At 40.1% G+C, this 27,884-nt stretch overlaps 1 protein-coding gene across 1 annotated transcript; it reads right to left on the reverse strand.

The window, feature by feature from the left end:
- Positions 1-239: 239 nt before the first annotated feature.
- On the reverse strand, positions 240-25,701 carry LOC147138223 (protein FAM163A-like). The gene is made up of 5 exons (XM_086048494.1): positions 25,347-25,701; positions 6,087-6,195; positions 5,986-6,010; positions 3,766-3,880; positions 240-1,922 (listed from the first exon to the last, which is right to left on the reverse strand). Exons 4-5 carry the CDS (start codon positions 3,856-3,858, stop codon positions 1,524-1,526), a joined length of 492 nt encoding a protein of 163 aa, XP_085904620.1. The 5' UTR covers positions 3,859-3,880; positions 5,986-6,010; positions 6,087-6,195; positions 25,347-25,701; the 3' UTR covers positions 240-1,523.
- Positions 25,702-27,884: the final 2,183 nt, after the last annotated feature.

Here is a 27,884-nt window from a genome sequence, read left to right on the forward strand (position 1 = left end):
AGTAATTTCATCAGGTAACAATCTTAATTTTTGTTACAACATATTTCTACTGTGTACATCCATGCACATTCATTTTGATGTATGTTATGAAATGCACTATATAAATAAAATTGTATTGTATTGTAGGTCATACTACTCATCAGAAAAGTTTATTTATGTGGGTTTAAAAACAATCACGTCCATTCCAAGCAATTACAAATCTTTATTTGTCAAAACGAATAACTGTCATATATTACCGATCATATGTATGTCGATTTCTGTATCAACATTTCAAAATATGTTTTTGTTGTTTAACTAGTAGCTACTGAAATCATCTAGTAGGTAATACAACAAGAAACGAAATGATAGTGGTAGATTCATTGTAACAAAAATGTTTTCCTGACATTGTGTATTGACTTTTACAAACACGACACATTTCACGTTGAATTGAGTAATAACTTGATACCAGTGTCCTGTACACTTAGTTGCACTTGCTCATACAAACAAAACAAAACTTTATTGAAGTGTACTTTATATGGATGAAAAGGTAAGCAAAAATAAAGTTGCTGTTATCAGTTGTGTTATTTTACGATGAAACCAATGAAAAAGGTTGTGGATTCTGGAAAAACTGTGTTAAAAAATGTATACTCAGGACTATCACAGAAACGTTGTTGTTCACAAACAAAGATGACTCATGGCATCTAAAAAGTGGAAGTGGTGGACACCACCGTGTTCATTTCAATGATTTAACATGAGTAATAGCAAAAGAGAAAAAAGTTAGTTATTCTCTCCCCATCAAAACATACAGACACATGCACATAACAAGCCCGTCCATCTGTAACACAAATGATGATTCATATCTTTGTTGTCAAACTTTTTGCATCAATGTCAGGTAAGACTAATGGCAAGTGGGTCAGTGCTATATCATTCCTGCAACATCCAGCAGAAAAAGCACACCACATAGTAAGAGAAATGTAGTTCTGGTTTACTGTATGTATTGCTATCTCCACTTACATTGTCATATAAAAAAACAACTGATAGACTTCAATCTTGTTTAAAATACACACATGAGAACACAAAATGGAAGCTCAGTAAGTGACCAAGTAAACCAGCGGGGTTTAAATGAACAGTGATTTACTCTTAATTACTGGATCTCGCATACTCAATAAGACAATGAGATCAAATCCGCTGAAGAGAGACTTAAATGGATTTCTAAAACATTTTGCATAGAGAGAGAACCTCCTTTAAACTTGAGCATGCACTGATAAGATCCAGAACTTCATAGATAGGATGACATGACTGCCTCACACGCCATTCTTAAAAAGATGCCTTTTTTTTTAGGTGTGTAAACGGTAATTTAGGTCAGATAGCCCTCTGTCTATAAAGTCAATTAACAGACAAATTACAGTGTAGTTTACAAACATACACTGCATATACACAAAAAAAAAGGTTAACTAAATGAGTACAGTAAATAAATCCACAATAGTAACGTGTCCATAACGCATCCTATAACTGCTTTGTGTTCTGCGCTTCTAGCTACAGTGTCACACGTCTGTGCTGATGGCTCCAGTGTTGGTGTAGAAATCCGGTGCTCCGCTCCGTGGAGCATCCCTCAGCAGGGATCCGTGCACGGTGGGCAGCGGCATGGCCAGCGCCTGGTTCTCGTAGTGCGTGGGCATGTAAGTGATGCGCTCGCCGCCGTTGCGCATCTCATCAGCGGTACGGATGAAGAAGGGGGAGTCATACGGGGAGCAGGTGGGGCAGTAGCGACGACGCCCCACTGTGGCTTTCCTGGGTTTAGACGATGCAGGCGGCTCTGGGGTGGAAAGTGACAGCGGGGTGCCGAAGGTCCCGTCCAGGTCGGAGACGCTGCAGGTGTTGCATTCAAAGTGTTGCAGAGAGTTGGAGCCGCTATCAGAGCCATTCTTCTTACAGCAGTAGTACTGAACAGAAATCGGATAGCAATGCATCAACAAACAGGAAGAAAGTCATTGTGAATTCCAAACCTTCACTGCTATAAATGTATCATTTTCACCACCACGAGACGACACACAAAAACTGTTTTACACAGACTTCTGAAACAAGCATTTCGATTTGAATCATGAAATAATTTGAGTTTTTATTTATTATATAGTAATAGTTTTTTTCAACATGAGTGAATCACGACCCTAACCCTTCTCACCACAACTTTTAAGTATACCTGTGAAATCCAATGTGATCTAATATTAGACATGCATAAGATGTTCAATGACACGGTCAAAGAGGTATTCATTTAAAATGTTAATTATTGTGACTGTAGTTTGCTGTAAAGCTGCACTGCACTATACTCAGACCAACCTCAACTTGACAGAACTACAGGAAAGGGTCAAAAGTAATTTATGTGGGCATTGCAAGTCATTTGGGGGCCAAAGACAATACCAGTCAAGGGGCCCGCCAAATCCAGAAGTAACTAAATGAGGTTACGGATGACGTCAGGGACAGAGAGGGACGCCGGTAAATAAATGGTCACACTATGCATACAGTCGGACTCAACGCGAGTTATTGAATAACATGACATGGTGTCAGAAGTTCTGTAATTAGTGTGAGAGGAAAACCCATAAGAAGAGGATTGTTTTGATATCTGTGGATACAAGAAAGCGGAGGACAAGATGAGCTACGGGGGGGACGAAGAAGACTCTAGCAGTGGTGGTTGGCAGCTAAACGCGGCAGCAAGACCGTGTGCTATGTTTACTATCCAGTTTATTGAATAACACAACAGTCGGAAGCCCATTTTGTTCCCGTCCACGTAATCGTCTATTTTTGCGCCCCCACCCCCGTGTACGTGGTCTCGATGCAACCGTGTGTTTTCTTTTTTTTTTCATTGAGGTTGGTAGTTGAAGACGCTAATGAAAGCCCGTTTAAAATGATAGTCGGACCAGCCTGTACACGATTACTATTTGTGAATTTTTAGCATTTTAGTAAATGCCCAGCTCTGGATTTTATATGTTTTCCTGTTCAGTGAATTACATTTATCACCAAACATGTTTATCATCAACTAAAAAGTGTCAATCTAAGAACATCTCCAATTTTCTGAGCTAGATCTTTAATGGGAAATCAACCCAAACATATTTTTTTTCAAGAATATGTTCTATGCATGCCCACTAGTTGAAACAAGGCAGTCTGATAAATATTGCGTTTGTGGAATAAGAGTTAATCCACTCGTTCTTAGCCATCTCCGGGGGCGGCCATTTTGTCACTTCTGTCGACTGAAAATGACATCACAACAACCCAGGACTCAGGTAATGACCAATCACGGCTCAGCTTTAGAAAACAAGCGATCTGTGATTGGTCGTTACCTGAGCCCTGAGTAGTTGTGATGTCATTTTCAGTTGACAGAAGTGACAAAATGGCCGCCCCCTGAGATGGCTAAAAAATGGATTTTGCTGCTTTAACTCATATTGCAGAAACGCACTATTAATCAGAATGCCATGTTTCAACTAGTGGGACTGCTGGGAAAATATTCTTGAAAAAAAATATATTTGGGTTAATTTCCACTTTAAAATTCTTCTTGAAGATTATTATCTAACAAGGAAATCTTCTCAAGGTTAAGAAGGGAGAGCAGTTGAAATGATCATGACATATGAAGCATTCTTATGTGTTTTTAAAACTTCAGCCCAGGCATGTGTTTATCTTTTTACCTAATAGTAATTACACCCCTGACGTCTTGTGGGCTGGCCTGGGCCTAATGGGACGACACATGTGTCGTATTGGCATACAATAAGACACGCATACAACGAGGAGGTGTACCTGGAGTCTACAGTAACAGAGCACAGCTATGATACACAGAAGTATCACTGTGGCCAGTATTCCTCCAGTTATGACAACAGTTCCAGCTGTCATCCGACCAGCTCTCCATCAAACTCTGACAAAGGTACAAGAAAAGGGCAACATCAAGTTTACAAGAGATTGTGCAATCACACCTGTTTATTTTATGAAGTAAGTCTCGTTCTTAATAGCTTGTTTCAGTCCCAACTGCAAGTTATGGTGAGCACATCTACCTCACAGTTCTGAGGTTGTAGGTTAAAATCTTGGCAGGGTCTTCATGTGCAGAGTTTGCATGTTCTGCCCACATTCTCAAAACATGCACGGTAGGTTCACTGAAGACTGTAAATTGTGAATGTGCGTGTGAATGTCTGCCCTGTGATTGGCCCGCCTCTCGACCGCTGTCAGCCGGGATAGGCTCCAGCTCACCTGTGGCCCTAATGAGGACAAGCAGTGTAGAAAAAGGATGGATGGTTCATTCTATATGGTATCCTGTTTATATATTATTTAATCATGTACCGTTTGCAATCCACATCCGCACTTATACTATGCATTATTCAGGTACAGTTGCAGCATACACTGGTCCTCTCATTCTCTCAGATATACAGTAGCCTCCAAAAGTATTGGAACACATTGGATGCATTTTTCTGTAAATTGCCAGACAAAATGTTTTTGTAGACTTGTGAATTAATTCTGCTGCTACCATCATGAATTAAATCATCAATAAAGTCTATTGAAGCAGCCATGCAAGCCCAAGTCAAGCCATTACCTCCATCATGCTTCACATATAAGCTTGATTGTTTTGGATCATAAACAGATCCTTACGTTCTCCGTACTTTGGCCTTTCCATCACTTCGGTAGAAATTAATCTTGGGCTCATCAGTCCATAAAACTTTGTTCCCAAACTTTGTGGCTCATCTCTGTATTTCTTTGCAAAATACAACCTGGCCTTCTGAATATTCTTGCTGATGAGTGGTTTGCATCTTGTATATCATCTGTATATTTCTTCTCTCAAAGGCTTTATTGATGATGTAACTCAAGATGGTCATAGTGAGATTAATCTGAAATCCAAATAAACATTTTATCTGGTAATTTACAGAAAAATGCATCCAAACTAATTGGTAGAGGCATCATCATGCAACAAGATAACAAGATAATTACCCCCCAAAACAGTGCAATTACAAAAAAGGACTTCATCAGGGGAAAAAAGTCGTAGACTGGCCAAGCCGATCACCGGACCTTAAAGAAGATGAAGTCAACCCAAACATATTTTTTTCAAGAATATGTTCTATGCAAGCCACTAGTTGAAACAAGGCATTCTGGTAAATATTGCGTTTGTGGAATAAGAGTTAATCCACTCGTTTTTTGCCAACTCTGGGGGCGGTCATTTTGTCACTTCCCGTCGACTGAAAATGACATCACAACTACTCAGGGCTCAGATAACGACCAATCATGGCTGACACGTTTTCTGAAGCTGAACTGTGATTGGTTGTTAATTGTGTAATACATCTAGATGTAACCCAAATGTTTTCCGTATACAGCAAAAACAAAGTAATTGACCTTGCCATTCCAATACTTTTGGAGGGGACTGTAGCTGCATAGTGAACATTTGCTATCGCCATTCTCTATATTATTGTTGTGTGTGCTGCTCTCTGGTGGGGGATCAGTTTGGGCCTTACCACCTCAGTGGTGCAAGTGTATATATATATATATATATATATCCATCCATCCATTATCTATAGCGCTTCTCCTCACAAGGATCGCGGGCGTGCTGGAGCATATCATAGCTGTCTTCAGGCATTAGGCGGGGTACACCCTGAACTGGTTGCCAGCCAATCGCAGGGCACACAGAGACAAACTCCCGCACTCACAATCACACCGAGGGGCAATTTAGAGAGTCCAATGAACTTACCATGCATGTTTTTGTAATGTGGGAGGAAACCGGAGTACCCGGAGAAAGCCCATACCGGCACGGGGAGAACATGCAAACTCCACACAGGGAGGCCGGAGCCGGGATGGAACCCACGACCTCTGAACTGTGAGGCGGACGTACTAACCAGTCTACCACCGTGCCACAATTAAACCACAATAAAGACTTATTCTATTGTTTTATTAAGAGCTTGCATCTCAATGAACAAGTTTATTCAAATCAGACAGTTATGTATGCTTTTATGCATGGTTTGAGGAAAACGGCAGTGTACTCACTTTTAGGTAAAGCTCTGCTTAACACCTGGAAAACATTCCAAAGAAGTGTTTTTAAAATAACAGACAGACAGACCTACCGATATAGAATTCAATGCACTTACATCAGAAGAGTGTCCCTGGATAATCGGAAGGTTAACAGTGAACTGAAGTCAGCTCAGACTCAGTAGTGTTGTGGTCCCACCTCTGGATGAACACACTTTCTGCACATCTCTGTGGAAAGAAGAAATGTTTGAGTGCCGCTTGTACTGTCTTGCCGTCGTCTGAAACTCATTTTAACAGCCATAACTCCACAAGATGGCAGTAAAGGACAGAAACTGGCCATTTAGAACCATATAAGAGTGTATAATGCCTCTGGTAAATGAGGAGGATGAGTGGGAGCATAAACCACCAGAAGGGAGAGAGGCAAAACAAGAAGTAATAATGATGCAAGATTAAGAAGAAAGATGAAAGTTCTCTGTGCAACAAAGTTAGTACTGCATTTACGTTTATTAATCGATGACTGTTAAGTGTTCATACAATGTTATAGTTCTTCTCGTTTCATCTAAAACAAGAATAGCACAATAATAGAAACTATTCCCTTTATCCAAATCAGTGCAGTAGGTGACAGATGAGCAACTTGAAAAAAAGTCTATTGATGGGAAGAGAATAGAATGGAGCAGAAGGAATCCCTCATAATCCAAAGCATACCACATCATTTTGAATGAAGGATTCACCTTACTAAATGCAATCTGTTGAAATGTAAAGATTACTTGCATTGGTATTCCATTAGTTGGTTTGTCTAATCTTCCATTGGTGGAAGGATAGCTAAAAGATGAAGAAAAATACACACAGCAAATGTTGAGAAATCTCCGACTGATGATTATTACAGTGGTTTTGCTGCTTAAAGCACAAACAGGAACTGATTCGAATTCCCTGCTGAGGCGAAAAAGCATCCACCACAGGCCCTGATCTGCACCACCACACCACAGGCGCTAGCCTTATGTTTCTGTCAGATGGCACTTTTACCTTCAATTATTTGTGGAGAACAAATAGCAGACTCCCCTCGACATCATCCACCACCAGAACTTTCTGCAAAGGCTGCAATCTCAGAGCCAAGACACCATGCAGCCTGTCAGAATTAATGGATGCATTTTGAATTTAGGTTCATAATTTACTTGCAGGCCTAAATTTGTTTTTATATTTGCATCAGTTTGTGTGTGTGGTGTGTGCGTGCGTGTAGGGGGGCTGGGGGATGAGTAGGGGAATGGGGTCTTGCATGAACCAGCACGCACATGCACATTTGCACACACATGCAAGCAAGATGAGGAAAAACAGAAGGTCACCGCTGGGACCAGATTACAGTGGCCCCTCAGTTCCACGTATTGCCTGGATGCTGATAAGACTCTTGACACGTGCGCATTGTAAAGACCCAGTATTCACAAACATGCACTCATGTTCCCAAAACATCCCTTTGAACAGAGAACACGGTCCAAATGGCACTTCAAAGCTGTGATTGCATTTCACTCAATAAAATCAGCAACACATATTATACACACATGATTAAACCGAGAATATTGCAATACACTAAACAGACTTAACTGTCCCGTTCCTCTGATTACAGAAGCATTACACATGATTTATAATGTGTAACATTTCATCGGATCAATTTTAGTCTAGATTTTGTGAAACAACAGGGATAAGAAAACAAAAATATCTTAAGTGCGCACACACATAAGCAAAGTACTTGGTCCCCTTCTGTTAATGAAAGAAACACACAAAAGTCCAAAATCACAATAAAGGAAAATAACTAAATCAAATCAGACATTCCTTTTTACTTGGTGTTGCAATCTAAAATAATAATGATAATAATTAAGGAAACAGACCTAGACAAAAATGAGAGTACCGTAAACTAAACTCAATATTTTGTTGCACATGTTGAATTTTCTTTTTTTTTTTTTTTGAGGCAATCATTGAGATTAAATGATTTCTCGAACCCACAATGGGACTTCTTATGTTGGCCCACTCCAGGAACGGCTGCAGTTTGCTCAGGTTTGAAGCGTGCCTTTGAAGGATGGAGGCTACATGGCTGGCTGGTGGTTACCTGTAAAATAATTTCCGAATTGTATCCACTTGTCTGGCAAACAGTTTAGGTTGTACACCACCGACTGCCCGAAGACAGCTGGGATAGGCTCCCGCACGCCCGCAATCGTCATGGGGATAAGCGGCTCGGATAATGGATGGATCCACTTGTTGTCATGTACACACTCCAGTTAATTTCTCTTGTCCTGAACCATTGTCTGACTTCTTGTTACATGTCGGAATTTTGCTGTTTTGGGGTCAATCTACGTAATGGACACCAACATGCCCCCTCCACTCCCCAAATAAAAGCCCCTCCCTTAGCTATTTGTCTCTCTGATGGAATGTTCCCAATGGAGTCATGGCCATCAGTCTTCAGGAGCACCTGAAAGGCCTTGACTTGTTGGAGGGTTTTTACAAGATTGATTTTTTTTTTTTTTTTTTATTCAGTCCAGCATTCAGCTTGCATGCCACTCTCTCAGCTTACGATAAGGTTCTTTTATGTTAGATGATTGACAGAAATACATGGCAAATGTTGCACACATTAAATAATTCTTAACTTGAATAACTTAACTAATCAAGAAATGTACGTAAGCTTCCTCCTGTTCTCCACCTACAGTTGCAAAAGTCTATTTAGTTTTTAAACAACTGTGGTGAACCGAAATGTGATTTAGCGTACCGTTACACCCATAAACACCCCTAATATATATATATATATATATATATATATGTATATATATATATATATATATATATATATATATATATATATATATATACATATATATATATATATATATATATATATATATATATAAATGTGTTCACGCAATATGGCTGTCTAATGGGAATTTCTTCCGCAATTTGAAACAGCTGAGACAAAGATCTAATCTAGCATGCTCCTTTCAAATGAACATAATGAGTTGACGCTGTGGTCGGAAACTCAATACAGCAGCAGACGCAAATTAAATAATGGGATAAATGCTGGAGGTAATTGGATTTTAGGTAATGTGAGCTGACAATAACTGTTATCTCGGTAGTAGTTGCTCATGTCTAGCTTTGGTACGGTAACCCAGTAAAAGATGAAACATGAACTGCTTGAATGTAATTCATTAGCATCGACGGAATCACTCATATGATTTTCTAAACATTTCTCAACATTGTTGATATACCTGCCTGATGGAGCATTTGCATTTGATGAAGTATTTGCACAATAATGAGAACCAATGGTAGTGCAGTTTTGTTTACATTTTTTATTGACAGTCAGAAAAGTAGTGATTTAACAATATGTTTATTATTGCATTGGTTGAATTTTCGATCACACGGAACGGAACTGTTTCGGTAGTTATAATTTCGCACGCTCATTTACAGTAGGCAGGGGCGCCGATCAGGGGGATAGGGAGATTTTCTGTGGACTGCTTCCCCGGGGATACAGAAGTTTGTACCGGGATGTTTATATTAACTGTTAAACTGAAGGCAAATGTTCCCCCTCTTAGACTGATATTTACATTACATGCGTTGCTGCAGTATGTGAAAGGAGAGACGGACACATGCAGGAACAAACAAATATGATGTGGTTGTACTACTTCACAGGATTACTTTTATGATAATAAATGTCACACCTGGAAATTGCAAGGCGAAACAAAACACTGCACTTAGGCCTCTGGACCTTTGTTGAAATTGTGCCCAAGCAAACAGACAACTTAGTTGGAAAGTTGTTTTATTCTATTCTTTTATTGCACTATGAGCCTTCATGGATTTGAGGTACTAAAAACCCTATTGGAAACAGTCAGAGAAAAAACAAAATAAATAATATGAACTATACATTGCTGCGGCAGGTTGACGACCAAGTCAGATTCACGCATTAAGTCAGCTGGGATAGGGTCCAGCTCACCCGAGACCCGAGTGAGGACAATGCGCTACAGAAAATGGATGGATGGGTGGAACATTACATATCTGTATCTAACGCTTCATGAACTCCACAAATGAGATACGATTTTTTTTTAAAGATGTTTAGATTCAATGACATGTAAAACCTTAAAGTGAAAATCAACCCAAACATATTTTTTTCAAGAATATTTTCCCAGCAGGCGCACTCGTTGAAACACGGCATTCTGATTAATAGTGTGTTTGTGCGATATGAGTTAAGCAGCAAAATCCACCCCTTTTTAGAAATCTCAGGGGGCGGCCATTTTGTCATTTCTGTCGACTGAAAATGACATCACAACTACCCAGGGCTTAGGGAACGACCAATCACAGCCCGCCTGTTTCCTAAAGCTGAGACTTGATTAGTCGTTACCTGAGCCCTGGGTAGTTGTGATGTCATTTTCAGTTGACAGATCAGTTGACAGAAGTGACAAAATGGTCGCCCCCAGAGATGGCTAAAAACTAGTGGATTAATTCTTATTTCACAACTGTTTCAACTAGTGGGCTTGAATAGAAAATATTCTTGAAAAAAATATGTTTGGGTTGATTTCCCCTTTAAAAGCAAACTGACAGACAAAAATGTAGCTAAACCTTACTTCTTTTGCTGCCTAATCAAACAAACTTTAATGGGAAGAGACTGACTAATAAAGAGAAGATTAATAAAGTTGAATTGCCTGATTCTTCTGCTGGTCATTTGTGGCAAACAATGCAGTGAATGCAAAGAACCACTCCCCAAAATCATCCTCCCGGACCAATACACAAACAAAAGCACATGGTCAATAGCGGTGCTTAAAGAACTCTGTCTTGGGAAGCTAAAGAAAAAGACGACATCATATTTTATTGTTTTCTCCATCCAAGCTAATGCCTTCTCTGATGCCATAAATTCCAAATTTATAATTGGAGTGCATTATATTATGCAGCTATTCAGGCTACCGCCGCCCTAACCTGCCAGCTTCTGATTCAGCTCTTCTCTGAACTTGTTGTTCTTCTGAATCTTTGTATTTATGCCCAGTCCAACACAAACACAATAGTGAATCCTGCCACAACATGTTCAACAGACATGGCAGACAAAAACAGCAGCTTGATTCATGAATAAAAGCACTCAGGAAATTCAGCACGCATAACCCGCCCACCTGCTCAACGGCCTAACCAAGCGCATGCATATACGCACGCGCATGAAAAAGAGAAGAAAGAGGGTCCCCTGAATTTACATTTACTTCTCCTCATGTGGCTGTTGTTCACGGCCAGAAGACAAATTGCACGAAAGTGTAAACTGTGGAGTATAATCGTATAGCGTCCTGAGTCCAAATAAAGGATTTTTATTTTACTTTTGCAAATTTTGATCCTAAAGATAAATTCAATTTACCACCTGCTGCATTTTTGTTGCACACCACAACTGCAATGATGAGCAGCGGTTTACAGCACTTCTTTGTTATTCGATTGACTCAGCACGCTTGGCATGAAGTAGAACTAGAACCAGAAATAGCAACGAATCAAAAGTAGAGCTGTGTCGAGCCAAGTTGGAAAAAAGAAAAGCGGGAAAAGTTATATAAATGAGATATAAAAAAAACATTGGTTGCGCTGTGAGGGGTATGCATACGTGAAGAGCACCTCAAGCGATCGGTAGGCTCAATGCAGACTGGCATGAATATAATTACCTCAAACCAGCACAGCGCTAGTTCAACTTCTTGAAGATAAAATCATAATGATCATCTCGCTCATGCCTCAAACTGGAGGCTTTTGTTTTTTCTTTTGTCTGTTTAACGGTCAGTTCCAATAATACTCCTTGCGAGGATATACACTGCAGAGCAGCCAACCTACAGCAATTCACTTCTAGAACAACTTAACTGGGCTGTTGAAGCTCAGTTACATCTGAAAAAGGGGGACCGACGTCTTTTCGAACAGTATGGATTACAAATAGGATGTCACTTCAATCCATATGTGAGTCAAGGCAGGTGAGCGAATATGTTAGGCAATATAGTGTAACAAGCAGAAGAAGGAAGTGATATTCTGAATACAGCAGTGCGTCTACTCTGCTTTATGAGGTTTGCAGTTGTTTCACCAGAGTCTCTTCCACACTTAGCAGCAGTGCTGCATCACTTAACGCACACCCAGAATGGTGACGCTGGCAGCAGGGAAGCGGCATAATTATTGTTCCCCCTTTCTGCTGGTCAGCACCATAGCCACATAAAAGCAAATGAAATGGTCCAGCATCTATCTTTGAGAGAGTAATGTACCACTACGACTATTTCATTCGCATTCATTTCTGTGGACATTTTGTATGTGACAGTGACTAGACGGCAGTGAAGAAGGAAGGCAGCAAAGAAATCAAGACTGCTCAGACACATCAAAGACAAATCAAGATGACTCAGTTCAGGGAACATTGTCACTTTTACTAAGGCTTTTCTCTAACTTCCCAATAGCTTTTTGTATTCCCTCAAAAATGGTTTGCAAACTGTGACTGCACTTTCCCTTCCTAAGGTGCCAATTCACTAAATTGATTAGAAGCTACAAAAGCACAAACAGGAAACAAACAGTGCAGGTTCAAACGCAAAATCAACAACAGCTATTCCATAACTACTAAGTATTGGATGTTAACTCTTTCATTGCCAAGCATTTTCCAAAAAAATAACCCCGAAAGACTGACAGAATATTGTGTTGTGAGTTTTGATTTTGTAAACATGGGTACCATATGAAAGACTGGATTTCACTCTTTAAAGGGGGGAGATCAACCCAAACACATTTTTTTAGAATATGTTCCCAGCAGGTCCACTAGCTGAAACACGGCATTCTGATTCATTTTGCGTTTGTGAAATAAGTGTTAATCTACTCGTTTTTAGCCATCTCTGGGGTCGGCCATTTTGTCTTCTGTCGACTGAAAATGACAACACAACTACTCACAACGACCAATCACGGTTAACCTGTTTTCTGAATCTGAGCCGCGATTGGTCGTTTTGAGCAGTTGTGATGTCATTTTCAGTCGACAGAAGACAAAATGGCCACCCCAGAGATGGCTGAAAATGAGTGCATTTTGCTGCTTAATTTATATTCCACAAAAGCAATATTTATCAGAATGCCCTGTTTCAACTAATGAAAAAAAAAGTATGGTTTTATCTTATTCCGTTTCCTAGTAATTGCCATTAGAAAATAGCTTGGTTTCACTCATCACCAATCTCGGATAAAATAAGGAGAAAATGAGCTTTTTCTGAAAAGATGTATTTTTTGCACTCTGCACTCTGACTAATATTTTTTGGGTTAGTGACAACTCAACATCTTAACAGTCCTTTCCTTCTATAAAACTTGAACAAAAACAATGAAAATGACGTTTCACTGTGTCTGTCGCATTTTCGCCTCCACTCCCTTTGAAACCTCTCTGTCATCATTTTAGGTCTACCTCGAAATATACTTTGCTCACGCGTGAGCTATTTGTAAATCAATGATCGCTTGCATTTTCTCCATTTTCTCCATTCTCTCATCCTCTCTCCATACTACTGTACACAGCTTTTCTTTCGAGTAATGGCGGGTCTCTAAACAGTACTTTTTCTGCTTCTTTTTTTTATCCGAAGAGACCAACTGCTGCCATCAAGTGGTCAGAGTTAACCAATAAAGTGCTTCTTTGCCTCAACATTAAAAGGGGAGGTACCCAAGAGTCTCATCCATCCATTCATAAAAAAATAAAAAATAACAAACGTCGTGAATGAGAAAACTCGTCACTTGACAAATTTCCTCATCGCTGGCAATGAAAGAGCTAAATATCTTATTCTATCTGTACCCTTGTTTATTTGATAGATTTAGCGCTATTAGGCTAGGTTCTGGCTGGACATGAAATATTTGGTTGCGCTGCGTCTCACTTGCTTTTGTCAATGTCCTCACCATTATCCAACCTTTTTGCTCGATCCCAGCAGCTATTGGAAGCTGTCTGTGCTGTGTACCTCGCGGTGCCACATCGTTGGAAAAGCGCTGCCAGAAACGTTCAGCTCTGCTTGCGTTCGGTCTGCATTACTATTAGCATTAGGCTAGTAGGACTACATTTCCTGTGATTCTCAGACAGGGAAGCAGGAAGAAGTTCTAGTTACGGTATCACAAAAAGATGGACGCCTGCTAGCGATTAGATGCGGATAATGAGAACGCAAACATGAATGTGAAAGTATTGAAAGAAGGAATGAATTTAACTTTACATTTACCTCGTTTACCTCTCGGACCGCAATGATATTGTCCCAAAATGTAACACTGAAAACCTCCACCAGAAACACTTAGCTCACATTCCATCAGACCGCAGTATTAGATTAGTAGGAATACATTTCCCATGATTCTTACGGAAGCAGGAAATTGTTCTAGCTGAGGTATGAGGAAAACATAGACACAATGTCAATTTTGGAGAAAATAAAAGGATTTTAATGGTTTTTAGGGTCCGAAAAATACGGTATGTCAGCTTCGCTGACGACTGAATTGCCCATAGGTGTGAGTGGATGTTTCTCTAGATGTGCTCTGTGATTGACTGGCGACCAGTTCTGGGTGGATCCCTCCTCTTGCCCAAAGTCAGCTGGGATCCACCCCAGCACACACACGACACTAATGAAGACAAGCGGTCCAAATAATGGGCGGACTGATAATATTATTAAAGACAAAGCAGATGAAGAAAGGCAGGGTGATGCAATATTTCACCCTCAGCATTAAAAAAAAAATGAAGCCTATGTATCTGTTAAGGTGATATACAGTATGACAGCTTGAAATTCACCAGGCCAGACATGAGATCAGATAATAATATATTCGTCTTGAGACATGATGCAGATAGCATAGGAGCCATTATCCAAGGTTATTCCTGTATGCAGAGCTCTCTGTGTGCTCTCCCCAACAGCCGCTCTGCTATGCATATAACCTTGCAAGATGTTCTAAGCAACCTCATCCCTTCCATGTACAGAATAAAATTACTTGGTATTAGTTTTTTTCAGTAATGTAAAAAGTTATTCAATGCAATTATTATAAAAGACAACAAATGACCTAAACAAGTAGTATGAGCTAGGCTAATGATGTTAATTACATTTTTTATAACTTTGGGTGTTCTTGATGGTTGTGTTTTGATTGTGGGCTGAACCATTCATCAAACTCAACTTAACATTGCAATGTAGTTAAATGCAATTGTCAAAGGCTGCAATTTTGAAGAAAAAAAAAACAACCTCTGCTTCATTTTGGTCGGATGGTAGGCTTTATTTTTTTTTATGTACAGTATATGCATATTGTATTTACTGTATGTTGTGCTTCGATAGGTTCAGTGCTTAAGTACACGTTTACCTGTTGTCTCATGAAACATTAATACAGTAGTTGAAGTGATAAAGAAATTCATTAAACAAATTGCATTATTGTTGTAATCTAAATGATGAATTACTGATTTATGTTCACACCACACTTGTTTGGTAGAATTTTATGAAGGTTTTGTGAATGCTTAAAAGACTGTAAGTTGAACTGTTTGGTAATTAACTAATTGAAGTTGTCGTTCATATGAATTCATGGTTCTGTAACCTATAAAACCAAAACATTTGTGTAAAATAAATCTGGTATCGGTTATTGTATTACAGATAAAATTTTTTGGTTTGTTAAAAAAATACATGGGAAGAGGACCTTGAAAAAATACTTGCATATTAAATCGTAATCTCAAAATTGCTGGGAAAAAATTGCAATTAGATTATTTTTCAAAATCATTGAGCCCTAGTTGTGAATCAACTGCAACAGTTGAATTCATGTTGAAATGCATTCTACTGTATGTTTCATAATTTGGTGACTTCTACCCACGTGTGATTGGTTGCACAGCATGTTGCTGATCAGGGCTCCAAATGACTTTGGTAATTAGCATCCGAAAAAAAAGTGCTCTCTTGTTTAAGCTTCAAACAAAGCTTGCATAAGACAACTATTATCTGTGCTGATGAAGTCAGATAAAGTTAAGGAGTTTCTATGCACCAAGTTGAGTGGTTCTCTGGGGGTAAAGAGATTCAATTCCATCTCCAAGTATCACGTTGCTCTCCTTTCTATTCTCATGTGGTTGAGTTAAGAGTAAGTGGATTTCGTGACTGGGGATCCAGAGGAAATGTCTCACACGTTGTACCCAACGGCAACAAGTAAATATTTGATGCATTTGTTTTATCTATGATACTGTAGGTCTGTGATTCAATTAAGTGAATTCTTGATTTGCATTAGATTTTAACAGGAAGTGCAAGTGTGTGAATAAATCATGATATATAATAGGGGTTATTGCCTAAGTAGAGCTACTTTATACTTGCAGACGACACTCTGCGCTCCAACGACGTTGAGCTATACCAACAGGCCTTGCTATCACTGAACACTTTTATCAGGCTCATTATCAGGCTTTTGCAAATCTCGCTGATGAGCTGATCATTTGAAACAGGTGTGTTGCCGTAGGGATAAACGTAAGAGCTGGATTGTGGCTCTTGAGGACCGGACTTGGCCACCCCCTGGCCTGGACTGTCTGTGGCATAACGTGGCGTTGGTGAATGGACAGAAACATGATGTCCTAGATGTGCTCGATTGGATTCAGGTCCGGGGAACGGGCAGGCCGGTCCATAACATCAATGCCTTCATCATGCAGGAACTGTCGACACACTTCATCCACGTGAGGCCTGGTAACAGAAGGAAGCCACCCGGGGCCCACTGCATCAGCATATGGTCTCACAACGGGTCTGGGGATCTCATCCCTCAAGGTACCTCTGGCTTGCACAAGGACAGCTGTGCGGCCTTCCAAAGAAATGTCTCCCAAAATCATTACTGACCCACCGCTAAAGTTGCGAGCAGCACAAGATTCTCCACAGCAACAGCAATGGTCAATCTTGGTGTTCTCTGAAAAATGCCAATCATGCCGCATGGTGTTTGGCTGTGCACAGGACCCACTTGTGGCCGTCGGGCCCTCATATCCCCCTCATGGAGTCTGTTCCTGACCGTTTGAGCAGAAACATGCACATTAGTGGCCTGCTGAAGCTCATTTTGCAGGGTTCTGGCAGTCCCCTCCTGTAGCTCCCTGCACAAAGGAGGTACACCCCCCCCTCCCCCGCGTCTTGTGAAGTACTGGCCTGTCTCCTGTCATCTCCAAGCTCTGGACACTGTGCTGGGAGACACAGCAAACCTTCTTGCCACACATAATTTGACCTTAAAATGGAAATCATTAAGGAGAGCATCTTTGGCCATGGTAACCCAGACCAACTGCTTTACGGGTCTGTAATTTTGGCCAAGCCAAGACACCTCAAATGATGTTTAACTTCAGAAAAGTGCAATGATTATCCTGTCCCAGTGCTTTTGTGCTTCAGGTACCCTGGCTGCCTCCCACATTCCAAAAATAATCATGTTTTGTTAACAAAGACTCTGAATCGTCCCGCGGTGTGAATGTGAGTAAATGCTTGACTGTCTCTTGACCAAAATCATTTGGTACAGGCTCCAGCTAACCTTCGGGACAAAACCCTAATGAGGATAAGCAGTATAGAATAGGGATGGAAATGGATGTCATGACACAAACGCTAACAAATGCTGTGGTGAAACACTGGTGCTTATAATGTAAATACATTTCCAGATCTTAGTTTCTGCATTAATTGCATGTACTTAACAGTAAAGCCCAGAATTCTAAACAAACTTCATATTATGGATGCGATTATTAATCTCAATTGTGAAATACAGAGTGCTGTATAATTATAGTCTCAATAATTAGAACTCATCAATAATTTCACTTTTAACGATTAAATGTTTTCATGACAGTAACTGCAATCAACCCATAAAACAATAAATGTCATGACTGATTGAAAATGTGATGACAAAGATGAGACTGTCTCTTACTGAAGTTGCAAGTAGACAGAGTTCAGTGTCATGTCCTCCAGTTCCATTTATGGTGTGACTAGAGCACAGTTAAATTGCAGATGCATACCAAGAAAGCATCAATCCTGCCATTTTGAAAGGTCCTCAATAATTTACACAGCGCTTCTGAAACTCTTTCCTCTTCTCGAGCTTGCTTCCAACATGCAACACACCAACCCTAAACAACCCTGTGCAAACAAATACACAACACAAAGACACTTCGGGACTGATTTACTGCCGTTGTCGAGGTTGTGGAAAACTTTTATGCTGCTTTCCCCCACAATATGGAAGCAATAGAATTATTTTCTGTAAATCAGTAGTTTGTGTTCCAAAAACAATATCTATTTCATGAGCTCAAACTTCATTTTGGGCTTTGTGGTGTTCTCCAAAAGGTTCCATAGTGAAACATATCACCGCTAAACAAAGCGGTAAACTTTCTTTTAAATACGTCACTAACACTTTTATACTTTTTGCCAACAGCGCATGCAATCTGTTAGGGTGAGTGAACGTGCAATGTAGTGCCCCATATTTGGGATTAAACAGGCAACAATTAATTCACAACTAATCGATTATCAAATTAATTGATTTTGATTTTTGACAATCGATTGATTGTTTAGATACCTTTTTTAATTTAAAATTGTCCGAATGCTCAGAATTTCAGTTTCTCAGCAGTAAATAGTCTGATTTCTGTATTCCTCGGCGGATGGATTATCTTTGTGTTGAATCAGATCAAAACTCAGCTCAGCTTCAGAAAACAGGTTTTGGTCGTGATTGGTCATTACCTGAGCTCTGAGCAGTTGTGATGTCATTTTCAGGCGACAGAACTGACAAAATGGCCGCCCCCAGAGATGGCTAAAAACAGGGGATTAACTCTTATTTCACAAAAGCAATATTTATCAGAATGTCTTGTTTTAACTAATGGGCTTGTATAGAACCTATTCTTGAAAAAAATATGTTTGGGTTGACTTTGTATTTAAGTCGCACTTCTGCTCGGTGCCCCGTGAACGTGTGCGCGTGGTACACATGCGCACTTCTTTGTTGTTTCTTCGGGTCAGTGGACAAGGCACTGAAAGGGGCATTTAAATTTTAAAAAGCAAACAATCCCGGGAGAATCGGAATGTTAGTCCCAGTTCCAATTGATTCAACACTCAACCCTATTTGCAACAGAGGCTTGAACTATCACAAGTACAACACTAAATCTCCCATTGCCATCAAATAGTTTGGCCAAAATGCATTCTTTATTGATCAAGGTAAGGACACTGGATGCCAACAATGTGCAGTACATTATGTCCCAAAAGAAAGCACTTTACTGATTTTACTTTTGACTGAATCATACAGTGGGTACGGAAAGTATTCGGAGCCCTTGACATTTTTTCATTGCAGCCATTGCCCAAATCTGGCCAAGGTTACAAAATAATTTCTGCAGCACTCAAGGTTCCCAAGAGCACAGTGGCCTCCGTAATCCTCAAATGGAAGAAGTTTGGGACGACCACAACTCTTCCTCGACCTGGCCGTCCAGCCAAACTCAGCAGTCGTCGGAAAAGAGCCTTGGTGAGAGAGGTAAAGAAAAAAAAAACCTAAGATCACTGTGGCTGAGCTCCAGAGATGCTGTGTAGGGAGATGGGAGAAAGTTACACAAAGTCAACTATCACTGCAGCCCTCCACCGGTAGGGGCTTTATGGCAGAGTGGCATTCATCTTTCCTTAAATTGCAATCTGGTGGAAAACCTCTTTAGCGTGCTCAGGACCTCAAACTGGGCCCAAGGTTCACCTTTCAACAGGACAATGGCGTTAAGCACACAGCTAAAATAACAAAGGTGGCTTCAGAAAAAATCGTTCCTGACTAGCATCTCTGGACAGACTTGTAAATGGCTGTCCACCAACGTTCACCATCCAACCTGACGGAACTGGAGGAGATCTGCAAGGAAGAACTGGAGGGGATCCCCAACTCCAGGTGTGAAAAACGTTCACTTTGCATCTTTCAAAAGAAGAGTCATGGTTGTACTAGCTCAAAAGGGTGCTCGCATTTTACTCATTGTAAAATGCATCAGGGTGTGATTACTTATGACCATATATTTCAATTTTTCTTTCTAATGAATTTACAAAAAATTCTACATTTCTGTTTATTTTTGGGGGGGGGGGGTTTCCCTGTCAAGATGGGGTGCTGAGTGTACAATAATGAGAAATAAAATGAACTTTTGTGATTTTGGCAAATGGCTGCAATGACACAATGCGAAAAATTTCAAGGGGTCTGAATACTTTCCATACCCACTGTATGTGCACATTTGCGATATAAAAAAAGAGGTTGGCTTTGGAAAGACACAAATTATGTATTTTGCAAAGTTTCCTTACAAGAAACGTTTTCTGTGGCTGCAGTGTCACATGTGATAGGCCTGACTGCAGACACCTCTGGGAAATCATCCCATTTCCTGTTGTAGCACATCTACCAGAAGCAGAGAATTTAAGATGGTGTGTGTGTGTGTGTGCATGTGTGTTGGGGTCTTTGTGGTGAGCAAGAGAGGCTGCTCTATATTTATTTAGTGTGGCTGTATTTTTCAGCCTCCCTCAGTCAGAAGTGGGTCAGAGCACACGACACCTGCTTTTGTATGGACTTCATTAAAGTGGAAGTCAACCCAAACGTATTTTTTTCAAGAATATGTTCTATGCCGGCCCACTATGGAGTAAGATCGCTGTCAAAAAGGCATATGCGTGATTAACGATTCGTATCCGTAATAGTAACAATTTGTGAGTACAAATTCAAATTGTGAGGGTTTGACTTCTTTTCTTGTGAGTACGAATAAAAACTGTGCATGCCAATGTTTTGTGAATACAACTCTCGATTCTACGACTATGAATCTTCACTATGCACGAATTGCCAGCTGAGGATACAAATCACTTTGTGAGAGGACGAATCTGCACAACATGCAAATTAGGGTGACGTCACGCAGGCCACAAACTGGTCACAAAGGGAGCTAATCGATCCGCGATTCCTCCTCCCGCGCATGCGTAGGGAAGAAAACAAATATGGCGAACGCGAGCGGATGCTGTGTACAGCGCTTCCAGCGGCTCAGGAGACGCATCTTCACAGCAGGTAAAGTCAGCAACGTGTATATCCAATTCATGTATTTCATAACGTCGTTCTGTCTCAAATAATAGCTTTGGACTCAGGCTTACGGCGATAGATTGCAATCTAATGATGCATTTCACTGTTAGCATTAGTACTTGGCTAAGGTAGCTATTTTCAACGTTATCTGTCACCATACTGTAGTTTAGTCACGTGTACCCACAATTCAGCACATGTACATGTATTGTATGCACTCCTGTTAATAGCTCTATTTGGTCGTTCTGTTTGTATTGACTAATTAAAGTATTCTCACAGAACTCAAAAAAACAAGTAGTGTTTAATGCAAAAGAAAAAATGCTGCGCATAATGTCTTGTATAGTGAAGACATATCACAGAGGGCTATCTTGTGATACTGTATATCAGGGGTGTCAAAGTCAAATGGACGGAGGGACAAATAAAAATTTTTGCTACCAGCCGAGGCCCGGACTGATAGAATGTTCATTGAAATTTTTTAAAATGTCCAGAATAGATTGGATCGGGTCCTTCGCGCCTGCTGCTGATGTCACGCTTTATATTTCTTTGCCTCTATGTTTGTACTCCCCCTGGCTGTTGTGTTTTTATGTTCGAAGTTACTAAATAAAATAAAGTACATTACTGCTACTTTAGCGAGGCAGCTCGTACGTCACTTCCGCTTATGACCCGACAAGATCAGTGGAACGTTTGCGTTTCTCCTGCCAAACTGGAAACAATTTTCTTGTTGACTTGGGCTGCAAGATTGTATGAACTGTGCATAATGTGAAGTAAAACAGAGAGGATCATATGATTGGTATGATGTCTCCAGCTGACTCTATTTTAGAGTAGCAAGGTATGGATGTGGGTGCTCCTGTCAGAGAATACAGGCCCGTATTCCACTTGACACGTCTATTTATTGTGGTCTGCAATAACACAGACAAAGAATAACCTAGCAACATCATCCAATGCACATCCATTAGTAAACAATATGCCTAAACATTACAATTCATTGTATTAAGCAATTAAACAGCCAAACTTGACCCTTTTTTGCCGGTCCGGCCGCGGCCCTCCACCCTTGACCTGAGTACCCTTCCGGCCTCGTCCCCCCCGCCCTTATTCATAAAAATTATCACCTGGTTCTCAGCCGTCACCAGTAGGGTTGTCAACTTTCTAACAGGTGCACGGTGCCACGGTGGTGTGAGCATGATGTATTCATTTTGGATTTTTTTTCTAATTTTCACATTAATGCTGAAACCACATTCACGTAAAATGAAAAAAAATGGACAATTTTTTTCACAGGACAACGACCATATAGCACCTCATATGAAACCTCGTATATGAAACAACAATTTGGCTCTTTCCATCAAAAAACGGGGGTAAGAAATCTGAAATGTAAAAGAGGAGTGTGACTCACCAAATGTATTTTTTCCATGGATATTTCTGGCTGCTTTTCACTGATTCAAGCAATCTTCTGTCATTTTTTCGCAGCCAGAGAGAAGTCCTTACATGACAGGTGGAGTGATTGCCGCTTTTATCTGAGATTGACGCTTTATCTGAGCTAGGATCTGCCATTTGTAATACCGAGAGTCTCCATTACGAGCGCTGTAATGTGCTATCACTGTTTAAGAACCAGCAATGTATGTTCGAGCAAGTATACAAGTAAAAGACATTGAGCTGACAACCTGTCTGTGTCCGTCGTTATTGACAATCGATCGCCATCCAAAGCTTTACTAAAAGCATCTTATACTACAGGATCGGTAGATTGCAGTTTTCTGTATTTGCAAGCATTGATAGTCAATATACGGGACATTTAAGGTCCCGTATGGGACAAACCAAATTAGCCCAAAATACGGGACGTCCTGGCTAATACGGGACAGTTGGCAACCCTAGTCACCAGTGACTTGCAGTTACACTTCAAGTCAGCACGCAGGTTCAGAGTTGCCACCGTCACCAAAGAGATCATCGTGGACATGTCTAGTGTCTACATTTCTGAAAATATAATTACATAAAAAAATTATCAGGCAAAGTATACTGTTTGAGATGGTAACTTCGATAATATGTAATCAAAAGAAATTATTCAACTAAATGATAACATCAATAAATGTGGCTCTGAATTAAAATTGTTAGCTGCATATTATCGCTGTCATGTGAAAAACACTGCTCCATTTTTTTCAATTTTCTTATTTTTACTTGAATAGTGATTCCGCTTTACAAACATCGCATTAACATGAAAATTTAATTTTTAAAAAAAAATTGGACATTAAGTGTTTTTCTCAGGACAGACGATATACTGTATGTTGAAAAGAAAATGAATTAGTGTTACCCTCGTCTTTTTGATCAAATCAATACTACTGTTCTTCAGGTATGACATGAGCCATCTTGTTGCTGCTACTATAAAAGAAAAAAATAAATTACATTGAAACTAATATTTTCAATTAAAATGTGCACAACTTTGTTGGCTTGTGCACAAAACCTTCAAAATAGATATACCGACAGTCAATAAGCTGTGAAGATGCATCTCCTGAGCCGCTGCAAGCGCCGTCCCATCCGCTCGCGTTCGCCATATTTGTTTTCTTATCTAAGCATGCGCGGGAGGAGGAATCTTGGATCGATTAGCTCCCCTTGGGACCAGCTTGTGGCCTGCGTGACGTCATCCTAATTTGCATGTTGAGCAGATTCGTGCTCTCACAAAGTGATTTGCATCCTCAGCTGGCAATTCGTGCGTAGTGAAGATTCGTAGTCGTAGAAGCGAGAGTTGTATTCACAAAACAATGGCACTTACAGTTTTTATTCGTACTCACAAAAAAAGAAGTCAAACCCTCACAATTTTGATTCGTACTCTCAAGAAAAGAAGTCAAACCCTCACAATTTTAATTTGTACTCACAAATTACTATTACGGATACGAATCGTTAATTACGCTTATGCCTTTTTAACAGTCATCTTACTCCATAGCCCACCAGTTGAAACAAGGCATTCTGATAAATATTGCGTTTGTGGAATATGAGAAATCCACCCGTTTTTAGCCATCCCTGGGGGCGGCCATTTTGTCACTTCTGTCGGTTGGAAATGACATCACAGTGTCTCAGGGCTCCAGTAACGACCAACCACAGCTCACTTGTTTTCTGAAGCTGAGCCATGATTGGTCGTTATCTAAGCCCTGCGCAACTGTGATGTCATTTTCAGTGGACAGAAGTGACAAAATGGCCGCCCCATGAGATGGACAAAAACGGGTGGATTTTGCTGCTTAACTCATATTCCACAAACACAATATTAATCCGAATACCGTGTTTCAACTAGTGGGCCTGCATGGAACATATTCTTGAAAAAAATATGTTTGGGTTGCCTTCTCTTTAACTGTTAGGTTGCTGCCAAATGTGAGCAATCCCCCTCTCACCTTTCTATCAAAGACAGCAAAGGCTCAAGTATAGAATGTGTCTAAAAAATGTTGTGATAATGCTGTGATAAGATTTTTCTCCATAATCTGCTTGGAAATTCTAATATTCAATATTTATGATAACGTATACATGTGTTTATGGTTATCACTGTTTGGCCGTTCCAGAATCAATGATTGTGACATAAAACGGAATGATAGCCAATTAGGAAATGACCGGTAGCTTGCACGGTTGCCAGACACAAAGCGAGGAGCTACTGTTTGTGTGGTATAATGTGTCACCCAAGTCATTCACCGCAAAAAAAAAAAAAAGACTTTGCAACCGCAATGCATATTGCAAGCTAAAATAAATTTTTTGGTCCATGAATGAATTCAATGTAAGGATGCTTTTGGGCAGTTGTCACATACAATCACCTACCTTACATATTATCGGTAGTCAATTTTATACTCTCAGTGGTTAGATGTCTTGTTATTTTCATTAATATGCTCGCACAGTATGTGGCTGACAGGCACTGCCTGGGCCTGTGCACTTTACTTGACTGTCTTGTTTTGTGTCTACACCTGGGAATGTGAGCAACATCATTTTTGATTACTCTGTATGTCTAGCGACACAAGTGAAGAAATTGACAATAAAGCTGACTTTGATTATTAAATCCCATGTTGACCTTTCACCCATCTCACACATTCTGCCAAACAAACAAATAAGAAAGCCAGCGCACCTGGAGAAAAACTCAAACCCAAGTGTACTTATAGAGACAGCTGTGCTAACCACAAGAGCATCATCTTACTTTTGTCATTATTTTCAGGGGTCCATATTTGCAGTCTGTACTACGTGCGGGTTGCTCATTTGGCAGAGTGAGCGACCCCCACTCAGCCCACTATACATTAACGTATAGGTGGTATATTGAAATCTGCATTTCACAAAATCACATCAACTTTCAAAATCTAGACATAACCACTAACACGAGAGGGAAAAGACGCCCCCAGGTCAACCCCCCCCCAATAAAAAAAACCAATTTGTTTTGACATTTTATCCACATCACATACACCACATTTCCATACCTGAGATAGTTACATGGCGGGTTCGGTTCTGCTCGCGCTGGTCTCGGTTGGACTAATCAAGTGAAGGCAGCAGCATCCTCAGCAAACAAGCACTGACCTGCACCCAATCGCGTTCAAATGGGTCCGTCTACTAAAGGTCAGAGAGGCTGTACACAGCGAGCACGGAGAGCTGACGCGGAACCATCGAGCATGGTCACGACGGTGAAAGATGAACCCGAACAAGACTTTTTATGCGCGTTAAAAAGAGTATCAACATTCGACTCGTAAGCGCTCCAAGACGATGGAGAGCTGCCGGGGAAGCCTCAAGACAGAAAGTCAAGCTGAAAGACCGTGCAAGTGACGACTGAGAAGGGGGAGGCGCTTAGAAGGTAAGAGCCGCCCTCAAAGGACTACATTGCATCCTTAATGACGCTTAAGATTATAGTTCTATCGTTTTGATTTTATACATAGGATAGGAGGAACGCACTACTAAAATATTGTACGATGACAAAAAACTTTTTTTTAAACGAGTGAGCACAGGCATGCGCTTACAGTTCAAAGATTTTTGTATGAATAAAAATATAAAGTAGAAAGTAAAGGAAAAGAACTGAACAGGTTTATAGAGTGGAATACTGCACGTTGGAACAAGTCAAGTCAACTACTGTGCGTCTGAGCTGTGTGACTTTAAGGGGCGTCGTCTAGCAAGTGACGTCAGGATCATGGGCATTTAATATAGTTAGTTGTGTTGCATGAGCATTGATTTTTTCTACTTTGTAGCATTCAATAAACAGGCTAGAAGTGCTTCTTTTTTAACTGTTCTTGAGCAGCAGCATAAATGAAACTCGCTAGCAACTTAATTTTGACTTTCAACACAAAGCAATATATATATATATATATATATATATATATATATATATATATATATATATATATATATATATATATATATATATATATATATATATATATATATATATATATATATATATATAATAAATTTAAAAAATCAACGAATTCAGCTGTGATCCCAAAACCAAGCTAAAGAAGTGCAGCGCAGCTGGTTTTCTAGCGTGGTGTGCTCGACAAAATATGCATTCGTGTGAGAATTTCAATTAACCCTTTGAATAATTATGTAATGAAAAAAAAATCTATTTTGAAGGCCTTTGACGGGCTGAGCGTATCAGAGACACGATCATAGATGCAATATGACAAGGGCTGCGCGATATTGCAAATACATTCGTTATGGTTGTTGAATATAACAAATATTATTGCGATATTTAACATCTACCTAAAGAAATGACATTTTTATTATCTAATGAAATAATGACATTTTTGCATGCAGCAAAATTAAGCAAGCTCACTGTATTCTTAGCTAATTAATTACCCTAGATAATGTTCAACTATTGGATGACGATGCGCATTTCAGTTTGCGTCTGACTGGTCAAATTCAGATAAAAGCATATAATTCCATAAGAAACTTATTGCATGTCTTTGCGATGGTGATAGTGAATGGGCCAATATTGCGGTATCGATACTTTTTTCGATATATTGTGCGGCCCTAAATATGATAGTCATCAATAGCAGAAGGTCAGTGCATATATGGAGCAATCAGCTTGATGGGATTGTCTGGAGAACACACAAGGCCACTTTTATGTCATTGGGGCGATGCTTTTGTTCAGGATGCGTCACTTAACAAAGAAGGCGATGTGATTTTAGTGATACGTGCTACAATAGGCCATCCTGAACACAGCCCACTGAGCTACAGAAATTGATTTGCCCTCAATCACTGCTCACTTAATCTACTTACTGTTCCAAGCTAGTCCGCACAGATATCGACATTGTGGACCTGGCTGACCAAACAAGGCTGAGTCGGGTTGATTAGAATAGAATTGGGATTTTATCAATCCATCCATCCATGTTTTACTCTGTTTCCAATCATTAAGGCCAAGGGCGGCCGGAGCCTTCAAAACAACAAATCCCAACAGCAGAATCACAGGTGGAATGGTTTCACACTCCATAGTAACCGAACGTTCAACTCATCACATATGTGACATTTTTAAAGAAACGTACCTAACAATGTAAAAGGCAGCAGCAGGGTGCCATATAAAGACTGAATGGATGATTTTTTCTGGAAGGCACCTTTCAATTGATGCTTATTTGGATTTGCCAACTACTGCGCACTGAATGCTGTCTTCTCTATGAAGAAATAGCTGTTTTCAACCATGTTTCCATGTACAGCATTCAAATCAACTCAGAAAAAAGTATAAAAGGCAAAGTTTGATACAACTCTGCTTACCTTTGGGCTTTGACAACATAGTTCAACCATGTCTTCAAAGTGGCGGGCTTCCCCTGCGCCTTGCTGCCAAGGCATCATTTTCCGCACTCATGCAATACATAGTGGAGAGGGCACTGTCTGTTTTCAGCATTGCTGGCATCACTGGAACCAAATCTCAACGGCACTAAAGCTGGATGAGCGTGCTGCCTGCCTGCAGCGTCCTTTCCATGTGCAAGAGTACATTTTGCAATGTGTATATCCATATACGTAATACATGTTGTAAG

The sequence above is a fragment of the Filicampus tigris genome, chromosome 12, assembly GCF_054856515.1.
Source record: "Filicampus tigris isolate MCC_2025a chromosome 12, RoL_Ftig_1.0, whole genome shotgun sequence".
NCBI lineage: Eukaryota > Metazoa > Chordata > Actinopteri > Syngnathiformes > Syngnathidae > Filicampus > Filicampus tigris.